Source organism: Anguilla anguilla, chromosome 4, assembly GCF_013347855.1.
Source record: "Anguilla anguilla isolate fAngAng1 chromosome 4, fAngAng1.pri, whole genome shotgun sequence".
NCBI lineage: Eukaryota > Metazoa > Chordata > Actinopteri > Anguilliformes > Anguillidae > Anguilla > Anguilla anguilla.
The window spans coordinates 29844802-29858254 of record NC_049204.1 but is presented as its reverse complement, the minus strand read 5'-3'; the positions used below and the strand labels follow the sequence as shown (position 1 = coordinate 29858254).

The window sequence follows — 13453 nt, the reverse complement described above, 5'->3', positions numbered from 1 at the left end:
CAGGTGAGTGAGTCCCTGAGTGTGAAGGGCACAGCGCTGACTGAGAGTCCCTGCTGCCGGGTCTCACCTCCGCCCCTTTCAGCTCCAGCATCCGCCCCCCCGCCAGGATCTTCAGGTTGGCCGACTCGGCCACCGTCCTCCCGTTCTTGTACCAGGTGATGGTGGGAGGGGGCACCGCGTTGGACTCGCACTCCAGCGTCACCGAGTTCCCCACGCGCACGCTCACCACCACCGGCGAGTCGCCGCCGCCGTCCCTGATGCTGGGGGGAACTGCGGCGGCAAAGCGCATTCGTTCACAGCAAGCACCAACATTTTAGCTTTAGCATCAAGCTGCGCCAAGTCAGTCCTGACAAACATCAAATGCAGTGTTTTTCTTAAAGGTGTTTTTCTGCTAAAAGAAATACAGCGCATTCCAATATTCCCCCCAGCATCCCCAGAGTCCACAAATCACTAAAACTCATCCCAAGGGCGCGAGGAATTGGTTTACACATAATCTCCTCTCACACGCATATTTGAAATGGCTCACATTCCCCCGTCTCCAGATATACGATCAGAGTCGTGCCAGTTAAGGAACGGCTCAGGGGGACGGCGGAACCCAAACAAGCGTGAGGCTCTCCAGGCGGCGGTGTTTACACAGGCCCGCCCGCTGGCAGGGCGGCTGGTCAGGGGGGGCGGAGGACACTGACCGAACACGGTGAGGAGGATTCGCTTCTGCGCCTCTCCGGCCGGGTTGATGGCCACGCAGCTGTACTTCCCGCCGTCCGACATCTTCGCCCGCGGGATCTGCAGGGTGCGGCCGCCTGGTAAAGGGACAGGACAGGACCCTCAGACCGGCCCCGTGCACACAGGGACCTGAGCCATTTTCAACAGCGCAAGCAATCGATGGAATCCATTTTAATACTTCATTTCATGTGAAAACGAGAGAAACTTACTACACAGGACACACCTCAGCAATGTGAACAGCAGCAGGTGCCAAAGACCAAATTAAACAAATATTTAAATTATAGAAAGGGATAATGTCAATTAATTTCCTTTTTTAATGGGTATGGCCCTACAAAAAAAATCTCACCTGATATGATATGTACTGTACATTGGTACTGGCTTTATGACTGTGTTCTAGTGTGTGTGCTAGCAAAGTAGCACTATTCTCCTGGCATTATGTGTGCATTGGTGCTGATACAGAGTGAATTAGACTCATCTGGCATTGAGAGTGCATTGGTGGTGTTACAGTGTGAAATAGACTCATCTGGCATTATGAGTGCATTGGTGCTGGTACAGTGTGAATTACACTCACCTGGCATTATGAGTTCATTGGTGCTGGTACAGTGTGAAATAGACTCATCTGGCATTATGAGTGCATTGGTGCTGGTACAGTGTGAATTAGACTCACCTGGCATGATGAGTGCATTGGTGCTGGTACAGTGTGAATTAGACTCACCTGGCATTATGAGTGCATTAGTGTTGGCTTGCACTGGCCCCCTGTCCTTTAGCCAGCTGAGTGTGGGAGGGGGGAAGCCTGTGGCCTCGCAGGTCAGAGAGACGAAGTTGTTCACAACCACAGTCACATTCTCTGGGTTCACTCCCACGATGGAGGGGGGCACTGCGGGACACAATAGCACTGTCACCTGAGGACAGGAGGCTCTCTGCCACAGCAACACAGAGCAATGCTGCAATTTGCTGAACTGTAACTGGTTTTGTACTGACGTATGGGATTGTAAAGGCTTTTTTAAAATTGCAATTATATTGAGCTACAACAGGAAGTGATTCAAGACTCCTGAGTTGAAATTGCAATATGCGCATTTCCTCAGTGACTATTTATAGTGACTGTTTCTTCTCTTTTTTATTTGCTTTGGCTCATTCTGGCTTTGCAATATCATGGGTTTGACTTTTTCAGCTGACGTATTATGTCCTTTTGGTTGGGGATTTTGATATGAGCCCGGCAACCCTGGAAGCGAGGCAGAGTTTACCCACCCGAGAGGAGCTGCAAGCTGCATAGTAAGGCAACATTCAGCCTTGACACAGCATCAAAGAGTCATGCATACACTGGCTGAGGATGAGCATTCACAGCTACTGTCCCGCACTCACCATGAACGTTCAGGTTGAAGGGCTTCTCAGCGCTGCCCGCCATGTTGTCTGCCACACACACATACCGCCCAGTATCAGTGACCTGGGCATTGACCACCTGCAGACAGACACCAGTGCAGCTTTAGTGCAGAATGCCAAAAGTAACAAACACTCCATTCAGACAGATCTACTCTCCACATGGTGTCCTACAAATGGAGCTCATGGCTCTACTGTAAACCAAGTCCCTATCTGTCACTCTCTCTTGCTCTGTCTCAGTCACACTAAGCCTCCCTTCTCTCCCCTCACCCTCTCATTCTCTCTCTGTCACTTATTGTCACCCTCTCATCTCTCTCTCTCTCTCTCTCTCTGCTCTCTCTTGTTCTCTCTTTTTTTTCCTCTCTCTCTCACCTGCAGTGTCCTGCCATTGGACAGAAGTCTGTGCGTGCGGTCTGGTGTCAGGGGCTGACCATCTTTCAGCCAGGAGATTTTTGGGGTGGGACTGCCGTCCACCTGGCACTCCAGCACGGCAGTTTTGTTCACCAGCACAGTCACCTCATCGGGCAGGTCCCCCTCCACTCCCTTGATGGAGGGGGGAACTGTGACACAGCACAGAGTCAAGCACACACACACACACACACACAGGTCACATCCTAATTAACTCAACATACTTAACCCACAGGTCTCTCCATGATTTCAATCAATTCTTAGGATGGGAATTGGCTTTGATACAGCCTTACTTCATTTTACAGGATTGTCCAACAAAGAACTGAAAATAACCAAGTAACCATGTCCTATAACCTTCATAATACTCTAGCAGTCTTTCAAATGCAAAATATTTACTTTCCAAGAAATAAGTTCTGCATAATGCGGGTTATCACATTTTTCCAAGACCCGCATAATTTTCCATTCCTTTCCCTTGCCTAATGCGGTCTGGCATTCACTGATAAATTGTTCAGATGTTATCTGCAATGGCTCTTACTCACGCAGTACTCGGACATCGTACTGGATGGAGTCCTCCCCGGCCTCATTAACGGCCACACACGTGTACCTCCCAGAATCCTCTGCCTGAGCTCTGGGGATCTGTAGCACACGACCCCCTGGGTAGAGACATATAGGGCAGTTTATGAGCGGAAGACAAACAGTGCATACACAGGCACCCCCCCTTAAAAAAAACATCCACAAAGAACATCCTGCCCACACAATAACATGTGTGTGAGAGAGAGGGAGAGGAAGAGGGTGAGATAAAAGGAGAGGGAGAGAAAAAGAAATCTTTTTGCTTATTATAATAGTGTTTGTTCGGCTGCAGCACCCAGTCTGTTGTCCATTTACTGGAAAACCCCAGGTTTCCATTTAACCCAATTCAATCTTTAAATAATAAACAATTGCTGCCATTTCCATGGTTACAGGAACACAACACACATGCTGCCCTAAATCAGCTTCTGGGGGGTACACTATGAAGGAAGCTTAACATATCCAGGGTTTCTTTGCGTTACTTGGCTTCCCAAAACTGAAAAACCACAGTCAGGCTTCACTACTATCCCAAAGGTGGTTATCAACTTGCTAAGTGAACACGGGCTTCGTTAATTAAGCTCTGAGCGTGTTCCCATAAAAGTGGGGGTGTTGGACAAAAGCAACCTATAGCAGCACAGCGTGGACTGTACTCAAGCAGCGTATTTGTCACCTGAGGAAAATAAAACAGACATAATGGGCAGATATGAAGTACATTTATAATGCCAAGAAGTAACACCGTTGCTGTCACGATAGCCGGGGAAGAGGGTTTATAAAAAGATTGCCAATAGTGTAAATTTGTTAATACCTTATTTACATTACCCCTACTAATGAATACATCTACACTCTCCCTAATTGTCCTGCAGTTTATTTATAATGTGACATCTGCCGATTCTAGAGCTCCTAAACCTTACACTTTTCCATACTCTTGGCCCCACTACAGAAGTGTGAGAAAGAGCAACATCACACAGATTACCCCCCCTCCAACTCCATGGTTCCAATGTAACCCTTACCTGGCAGAATCAGCACTTTGTCATTGGAGGCCAGAGGCCTGCCATCCTTGTACCATGTCAGAGTGGGAGGGGGCACAGCATTGGTCTCGCAGTACAGGGAGATGGGATTGTTCAGAATCACATCTCTGATGTCATTTCCTAGGGTGGAACCAGTGTCTCCAGTCTCTCCAGGTCTATTGAAACTGGGCGGAACTACAGAAGACAGAACACAGTCCTGTGAACATGCTTGGGGTCTAGCTCATGTGACAGCAGTATGGATACTTCAAATGTCTCATCTAAACAGACATAAATATATATTTCAGAACATATCTGTGAGAGACATTGCAGCATGTGACCACAAGGGACAGCATCATCAACAGAGAGATAAGCCAGTGTGGTAGACAGTTAACACTTTTGGAACACGTTTCACCTTGAATATTTACATCATAGTCCTTCTCGTCCTCCCCAGCGATGTTGGTGGCCACGCAAGTGTAGCGCCCTGTGTCGGATACCTGAGCTTGTTTGATCTGGACTGTACGGCCATTAGCTGAGATGGTCACATGATCATCTGCTTTCAGGAGCTGTGAGAGACCATTAACAGCCAATCAGAGTCACAGCCAATCACAATCAGGGGACAAGCTGACCATACGTCTGCTTACATTAGAAGATAAGTAAGTCGAGTGAGTCCTTGTGTGTGTTTTATATGTGAGCTTGCGTCGGTTTGAAAGAGGTTTTGGAATAGTGTTGGTGTGTGTGCATCTCTGTGTGTTCGTGTAAGTTTATGCATGAATGTGCATCTGGATGCGTGTTTGTTTGTGCATGTGCACATGGATGTTTGTGTGCATGTGCATTTGTATTTATAGTTATTTCTGTTTGTGTGCGTGCACGGGCGTGTGTGTGTTTGCGTGTACACGTGTGTATTTGTGCTCCCACCTGTCCATCTTTGTACCACAGCAGTTTGGGTGTGGGTATGGCCTGAGCCTCACACTCCAGCGTCAGCGTGTTGTTCACCTTGATCTTCACCTCCTTTGGGGAGAGTCCCTCACCAGGGACATCATTTTTACTGATCACAGGGGGAACTGCAGATGGATAGACACATACATATCACTGTGAACACCACCGAGCCACAAGATGGCGCTACTGAGACCAGCAGTGCAGCGCTTTACTCACTGTAAACTTTGACCTCATAGTTCTTAAGAGTCTCCCCAGCTTCATTTGTAGCCACACAGGTGTATCTCCCTGCATCCCCTTCCTGGGCATTGAGAATCTGCAGAGTACGCCCCCCTGAGTGTGAAACAGCAGGTCAGACCTAACACAGAATAGACTAATCATGTACCCTGGACTGCAAGGATCAGGTGTTAGCAGTCTCTGGCCAATATACTGTAAAAGCACTGAACCATATAAAAACGATGATCTATTTCTATGGGTTTGATAAGTTTACAACTTACATTGTACTGTATTTGACTACTTTTTATGACAATTAAGCACAACCGCATCGAAACAAATGTAAACTGACATGATAAGCGTTAGCTTAATAAATATGATCTCTGACCTGGAAGGACTCTCACATTGCGGCTGGATTCAAAGGGCGTGCCGTCCTTCAGCCAGGTGATGATGGCGGGGGGGTAGGACTGGGCCTCACACACTAGTGAGGTCGGGCTGTTTAGGGTGACTGTCACTTCCTCTGCTGACCCCTCTGGACCTGACCCTGCGATGGTGGGAGACACTGAACACAGGACAGGCCAGCTGTTACTCGCACAGTGCACTGGATACAGAAACACTGACTGACACACTGGATACAGAACACACTGACTGCTTAACATCCTACACTACCAGCACATTCTAATTTAATGTACTGCCACAATTACACATACTGACTGTCACTCAAGCATTCCTCTGAACTGTAAGTGTCAGCATTAGTAAATGTGAGCCTTGTGGCTCCCATTTCTAGCACAGTCTGATGAGAATTCTTGACCGCACACACAGGATAGGAGGGTTTTTCCATACCGAGCACGTTGAGGTTGAAGTGCTTGCTCCGGTCTCCCGCGCTGTTGGAGGCCAGGCAGCTGTACCTGCCGGTGTCGGCCACCTGAGCGCCGGAGATGTGCAGGAAGCGCCCGTGGGACTGCACCTGGTGCTGCCCGTCCTCCAGCAGCGGCCGCCCGTCCTTCAGCCAGCTGATCTCCGGAACAGGGTTACCTAGGCAACAGTAGGCACACACACCACAGATGGTTTTACCTGGGTTACCTTAGATTTGGAAAACAATATTTTAGGGCCGAAAGTAGTTGATAGTTCCTTTAATTAATCACACCTCAAAACGACAAAATTAATTACTACAACCACTACACAAATTTGAGTATAGTTGAACTACCAGCAAACTGCTGCAAAATGTAATTAAACTACTAGTTTAACTAGTTAAAGTACTTCCCAACACTACAATTATGTCAAGGACAGTATGCACTATTCAGCTTTGTTAATCATTTATGATTGACAGGGTTTGCAGTGAATCAATTTACCTGTGACATCACATGATAAAGTCACATTCTGCTTCTCTTTCACTTTGACGTCATCCACTGTCCCTCCACTTAATATCGCTGGTGGCACTGCGACGGAATAAATAAGACACACGGTAAATCTTCCCACTGTCTCTCACTGAGGATGGAGACAGCTTTACAGCATTTAGTATACTTTCAGCTATCAGATACTCAGAATATCTATGGTACTTTTTCAAATCACAATATTTTAGACAGATCGGTTACCCAGGATCTCAAGGTCAAAGTTCTTCCTCTCCTCCCCAGCAGTGTTGGATACAATGCAAGTGTACCTCCCAGCATCCTCTACTCTAGCGTGCATTAGCCGCAGGGTTCGACCTCCTGAAAACCAAATACGTTCGCCCAGTTAGTCAGGGTCCTTTTATGACTGTTTTGGTTTTAAGAATACATTGTTTATGATGTAACATAATGAACAAGCAGCAACTCCAATCTCAGATTTCCGGTGATGAACTGAGGATGAGAAACAAGCCCCATGAATGAGTCCATTAATGGAGGGGAAATCTCACCAGCTGTTCAAACACTGATCAAAAAAACATCACCTCTCATTTTTCTCCCCTGAGTTCCAAGTTTGTTAAACCAACAATTGTCATCTCCAAAGCCACAGCAACCTTTGCCTAAGTCAACAGTTCAAAATGGGCCCTAAGGAATGTAGACTGCTTTGGAAGCTAATAGGAGATGGAGTCTCACCAAAAGGTCAGACTCAATATCACAATATTGATATATGATTATTGATACACAGGGTTCATTGATATTGATATGTCCCAAGTGGAGGAGACACTGTAGTCCCTATTTTGGATCACAATTGAACTGAAGATGGTACTTTACTTCAAAAGTATTACCTTTGGAAAAAAACACTGTTAGTTAAATATAAAAAGATGAAAATATTTATGTATTTATAAATCTGTTTTCAGTCTCATCATCAACAACATAACTGTTTAACTTGACAATAAAAGTGAAAGGTTCAGATTCTTCAGCTAAAAGTAAGGCAGTTGCAAGATGGAGGTTCCTGGTTATGTTACTGACATTTTGAACAATGTATTGCAGTGTCATGAACAATAGGCCAATAAGAGCACGCACCTGAAATGACCCTTACAGAATTTGACATGCTGATTGGCCGGCCATCCTTCAGCCAGGTGATGGCAGGGAGAGGGATGCCTGATGCCTCACAGGTCAGTGCCACTGGGTTCTTCACCACCACACTGATGTTCTCTGGGGCGTGGGTCTGACCAGTGATGACGGGTGGGACTGAGGAGACGAAACACTGTGATAAGCCTTACGGATTCAAACATGCCAGCCATTTATATATTTCTGCCTTCCACAAAGAGGACCACAGCTGAAATAGGTTTGGCAAATTAGTCTTGTTATTCTCAATTTTAAAGGACAATCATTGTCATGTCTTTGAGGTACTGGGGACTGTTTTGTATGATAGTTATCAAATTCTATCAAGCACAATCATTCCACTATGTCAATGAGAATCTAAGATTAAAGTGAATTCCATTTAATGTATAACAACATTACTGTAAAATACACATGCACTGGACGAGACTAACCATGAACGTTGACGTCGTGCTTGCTGTCTGCCTGGCCCGCCACGTTGACGGCCACGCACACGTAGCGCCCGGTGTCCGACACTTTGGAGTCCTTGATCTGCAGCAGCCGGCCCTCGTTGAGGATCAGGACCCCTCTGCCGCTCACCACGGGACGGCCGTCCTTCAGCCACGACAGCGCCGGGCGGGGAACGCCCTCCGCCTCGCACTGCAGCGTGACGTCGCTGCCGCGTGTCACCGTCACCTCGTCGGGAGGTTTGCCACTGTTTTTTATGGAAGGGCGAACTGAAGTGAGAAGATGAGGTCAGTTCAGGACAACGTCCCTGTGGTGAACAAAAACAACTAATCTTCTTCGACGACACCCTCACCGAGAGATAGTCTTGTAAGAGAAAACGCCTGATGACACAATACATTTTATTTTCGACGAAATTTTGTCTTTATGCAGTTGTCTTCTGATGCTGGAACCATTCAGATTATGGATATCAATATCTTAGTTTGCTATGCTAATTAGAGATATAGAATGTAGATATAGAAATGTTTTCAATACCGTAGACTTGTAGACTGTACTCCTTCATGGCGCTACCAGCTACACTGGAAGCCGTGCAGGTGTAGGTAGCGGAATCAGTCCTCTCTGCATTGGAGATTTGCAACTGCCGACCACCTGACAGCACTCGAACCCGATTACGAGAGTCTGTCTTCAGTTCAGCACCTGCACATACAGACAAACCAGGTTGAGGCTTACTATGAGAGCAAAAACAGAGACAGGAACAGAGTCACTGTAGAGGGGAACCAGGAAGAGAGCTACAGTGAAGGACAGCATAAGAGGGACTTTGGCAGGTAGAGTGATACCTCTGTGATACAGAACTGAGATATTGCAGGTGAAGTACTCATTGAAGAAGGTTCATGTAATGGATAAGCCACAGATGAATTATTTACCGTCCTTCTTCCATGTGAGGCTGGGAGGGGGAATGCCACTGGACTCGCACACCAATGTGATCAGGCTCCCCTCAATCACCGTCAGCGGGGACACCTCATCAGACCCACGGATGCTGGGAGGGACTGGGGGTAAAGAGTCCCACACACACATACATCAGTTTAGCACGTAGGGGGCACTGTAATACAGTCTCACCTCAATTTACTCATTCTGCTCCCAATCACAAGTCCACGGCTGCACAGCACACATTTACAGCAACTCAAGCATCCCATGACAACCATCACAGCCGTCACACAGTTTCTGCACAGTGTCTCTTAAACACAGTACCCTTACATCACCTGAACACAGTGTCCCTTAAACACAGTACCCTTACATCAGCTGTGCACAGTGTCCCTTAAACACAGTAACCATATATCAGATGAGCACAGTGTCTCTTAAACACAGTACCCTTACATCAGCTGAGCACAGTGTCCCTTAAACACAGTACCCATATATCAGCTGAGCACAGTGTCCCTTAAACACAGTACCCTTGCATCAGCTGAGCACAGTGTCCCTTAAATACAGTACCCTTACATTAGTTGAGCACAGTGTCTCTTAAACACAGTACCCTTACATCAGATGAGCACAGTGTCCTTAAACACAGTGCCCTTACATCAGCTGAGCACAGTGTCCCTTAAACACAGTGCCCTTACATCAGCTGAGCACAGCGTCCCTTAAACACAGTACCCTTACATCATATGAGTTTTATGATGTATTAACCCAACACAGGGGCTTTGTCAGAGGGTGTACACACACTAAAACAGTGTAACAGGCAGAAGGGATTCACTTGGGAGTTTATGGACAAAAAAAACAGGCTCAAAATTGCATGTTAAAATCCAAAGGAATTCTAAATGTAGGCCAAAAGGAGTGTACATAGTTCATCAGAAATTATCTCTACATTAAGACATGCATTCATTTTTTCTTTCAACCATAACATTAGTCAAGGTTTCTATAATGCCAGTATAAACCCTTGTCAGAACAGCCCAAACAACTGGGAATTGTTGCTATGCAGCGAGCGCTGCATGCTCCTATTTCAACTGACATCCAGAACTATGAGCCTTTTAAAACACTCCCAGATTACATATTTTCCGGGAGGATACCGAGAAAGAAGAAACAAAAGAAGAAGTAAAAGCTTTAAAACGCTACATCTCCACAACAAAGCAGCACACGCCCAGTGTGAGAGGCTGCAAACTGTTACACTTGCTCAAACACCGTGACCGTTCTGTCTGACGTCCAAGCTGTTTTTATTCCCTTTTCCTCTCAGCGGGAAAGTGCATGTGCGCCGGTCGGCTGCGGGGTCCGCCTGGCCTGCGCGGCTCTGCGCGAGCAGCTAGCAGGAGCTGCGCTGGGACCTTGTGACGGACGAGGCGCTAACAGACAGACAGATGGGCCGGAGCCCACTTCAAATGGCGGACAAGGGGCGCACGCACGCAGCCCCAGTAAACCCTAATCCCCAGAGACAGCGGCTCCCATTCACCATGAGAAACGGTGTGTATAGATACCAAAATACCCCTCAGTGCAGCACTGACGAGAGGAGCAGACCTCTGAGAGAGAGAGAGAGAGACAGAGAGTGAGAGGGAGGGACAGAGAGAGAGAGAGCAAGAGGGAGAGAGAGAGAGAGAGAGAGAGAGAGAGAGAGAGAGAGGGAGGGACGGAGAGAGGGAGAGAGAGACAGAGAGGGAGAGAGAGACAGAGAGAGACGATGAGAGACAGAGAGAGAGAGAGAGGCAGAGAGAGAAACAGAGAAGAGACAGACAAAGAGAGAGAAAGAGAGACTGCTCCACAGTACCGTGCACTCTGTCATCCCATAGGAGCACTGTTTCATTCAGATCCCTGTGGCAGCAATAGATCACTCCTCTTTGAGGTGGAGGAGTCAGCAACACACCCACATTTAGGGGCGCCAAAGATTTTTACTCCCAGCTCTGACAGCGGCTGATTCGCTTCGGGGGCTGAGAAGCGTGGCGTACACGAGAGACGCTATTTTGCCGCCCTAATGAGCTCCAGCAGACAGGTATAAAAAGCGGGGCGACCTCGCCGTGTACCGCCTGCCACAGGGGGTCCTCCCGGCGGACGCAGGAGGAGAGGCCCGCTGTTCGGCGGTCCGCGGGCCGCTGAGATCACCTCATCGCATGGCCGCGACGCGCCGCGCAGCGCGGCGCCTATGACATCATCGGACATGATGCGCTGCAGATGGTGTCCTCCCACTCCGCTGAGGAACATCTGCGGCCGGGAGAGGGCTGAAACCTCTCCACGCCCTGCTCCTCCTCTCCGCGGTCGCGGCAGAGACCGCGATTAAAGGGCACGGCGCTAATCTGCCCGCAGGTACCTCACGGGCCCGGCTAGTGGTTACACACTGTTCCCTGAGCGGTATTGGGCATCCCCTCTCTCAGTACATTCACAACAGAAAACATAAATAATCACAAAAACACATTCAATTCAATCCAAACCAATCCAAATTACCAAAGGGTAATTCCCTTCCAAAATAGGGCATTCAGAAATCATCCTCTCCAAATATTATATCTTTTTAATTCTCTCTATACTGCTTTATGGTCATTATTATTTTAACAAAAATGCATTATTTCATCATCAACAGTAAAAATGTAAAATGGAAGCACTCACCCCAGACATTCAAGTTGTAATTCTTCTCTGTTTTCCCGGCCACGTTGGTAGCCTCACAGGTGTATCTGCCCATGTCTTGAACTTGAGAGCTGTCAATCTGAACATATTAAAAGGCCACAGATTTGCGTTTAACACAAAAATGTACACATTCAGGAAAAAATACATCCGTGTCAGTAATGTTAAATTGGTAACACACCATGTCAAAGCAACATGCTGTATGTATCCAATTACAATGAACAAAATCAAGACGAGCCATCAGAGATTTTTTAAATATCTGACGTTCCATCTTAGATGTGCACAAGCATCTCTGTGGTTTCACAATTTGGATTCTGAAGAAGAGAAAAGCCTAAATGTCCCCAAAGGAACTTTGCACCTCCCGCAGAGGACAGAGAGGAGGGGCGGGAGGCCTTACCTTCAGGGTGCTCCCGTCCCCGGACACGGTGAGTCCCGGCTTCCTGAAGAGCGGGCGCCCGTCCTTGCGCCAGGACAGGGTGGGCGGGGGGATGGCGTCGCTCTGGCAACGCAGCTCCACGGGGCGACCCATCAGCACGGTCACATTCATCTCCTCCCCCATGATGTTTGGCGGCACTTTAGCAAACAGAGGGGTAGGGAAGGTGCCAAAGCGGGGTGTTTAATTTAAGTATCCCGGGTCAGAACCAAAGGCCTCCAGACCCATCCCTGCCAAAAGAGCTCAGCATTCTGCTATGCGCATGCCAGCAGTAAACCTCATCACTCTAGCCTACCGCCACCACTAATCGCTGCTTGGCTCTAAAAACTGCACTCCCCCCACCCTCCTCCCCCAGGACCGACACAGTATCAGACTGGAGAAGCATCACAGGACTGTCAGATACACGTTTCTGAGAAACAACCAAAACAACCGCTGCTGTCAGCCCATTCACAGGAGGCTGCAGTTGGATAGTCCAACCCTGCTCAGCTGTGTCCTCTTGCCAAGGGCTGAGTCCGATCCAGGCCCAGAGAGTGAGCGCATTTGAGTCAGATGGGACCCGTGCCAGGCCCTGCAACCGAGTCCAACCGACATCTTATCCCATCATGCCATTGGCATGACTGCAGTCCAGAGCTTGACCTCAGTTCACCGCGAGTGACAAAGCAGCCTAAAATGGTGATTAGAAAAGCCCTGGAAAACCAAAGGTCCCCCCACCAGCTACTGTTGTTCACATGCCCTCATCCTTGACCCTCAGCAGTAAAATCAAAACTATTAAATCATTAATGTGTGTGTGGTTTTCAAGTCACATTTTATTACAGACAGCAGCGCGGTTTCTCAATCGAACCCCCACGCACCCCCACACCCTCAGCCTCCGATTGCTCAACAGCCATGTTCTCGCAGAGAATTCTCAGTCATCCTGTGAGCAGAGGCCAATTTCCCTTCCATTTGTTCTCCTTATCCAGACGGACCAGGGGCCAAGAAGGCGAGGTCAAGGCAGGAGAACAAACATCTCACCCAGATGCAGGAACTTGTCAAAGACTGGTAACAATTACTGCAACAAATATGCCCTTATTACTTTCAACACTTTCCTCTGATCTTTTTTAAGCAACAGAGGGTTTAAGTGGATATCCTTCTTCAGCGCTAAAAAGAGCCGTTCTGCGTTAAATGGGAGACCTGGCAGTTTCATTGTTCGACATAATTTGTAATAGGAACATAATAAAACATACTCACACATTTCCAAAATGTTCAAAAAT

At 47.7% G+C, this 13453-nt stretch overlaps 1 protein-coding gene across 3 annotated transcripts in view; it reads right to left on the bottom strand.

Moving 5' to 3' along the window:
- The window catches only part of hmcn1 (hemicentin 1), a 92017-nt gene that overhangs the window by 23675 nt on the left and 54889 nt on the right, over positions 1 to 13453 (bottom strand). For all 3 annotated transcript variants that reach the window (XM_035412007.1, XM_035412009.1, XM_035412008.1), the window contains exons 41-60: positions 12168 to 12343; positions 11756 to 11852; positions 9100 to 9222; positions 8711 to 8872; positions 8167 to 8448; positions 7694 to 7861; positions 6824 to 6937; positions 6581 to 6667; positions 6072 to 6263; positions 5617 to 5790; positions 5235 to 5348; positions 4998 to 5143; positions 4495 to 4645; positions 4086 to 4277; positions 3048 to 3161; positions 2473 to 2660; positions 2086 to 2182; positions 1439 to 1600; positions 687 to 800; positions 68 to 270 (exon numbers count right to left, since the gene is read on the bottom strand). In XM_035412007.1, coding sequence (XP_035267898.1) covers positions 68 to 270; positions 687 to 800; positions 1439 to 1600; positions 2086 to 2182; positions 2473 to 2660; positions 3048 to 3161; positions 4086 to 4277; positions 4495 to 4645; positions 4998 to 5143; positions 5235 to 5348; positions 5617 to 5790; positions 6072 to 6263; positions 6581 to 6667; positions 6824 to 6937; positions 7694 to 7861; positions 8167 to 8448; positions 8711 to 8872; positions 9100 to 9222; positions 11756 to 11852; positions 12168 to 12343 — 3056 coding nt within the window. The remainder of the gene's footprint in view (positions 1 to 67; positions 271 to 686; positions 801 to 1438; positions 1601 to 2085; positions 2183 to 2472; positions 2661 to 3047; positions 3162 to 4085; positions 4278 to 4494; positions 4646 to 4997; positions 5144 to 5234; positions 5349 to 5616; positions 5791 to 6071; positions 6264 to 6580; positions 6668 to 6823; positions 6938 to 7693; positions 7862 to 8166; positions 8449 to 8710; positions 8873 to 9099; positions 9223 to 11755; positions 11853 to 12167; positions 12344 to 13453) is intronic.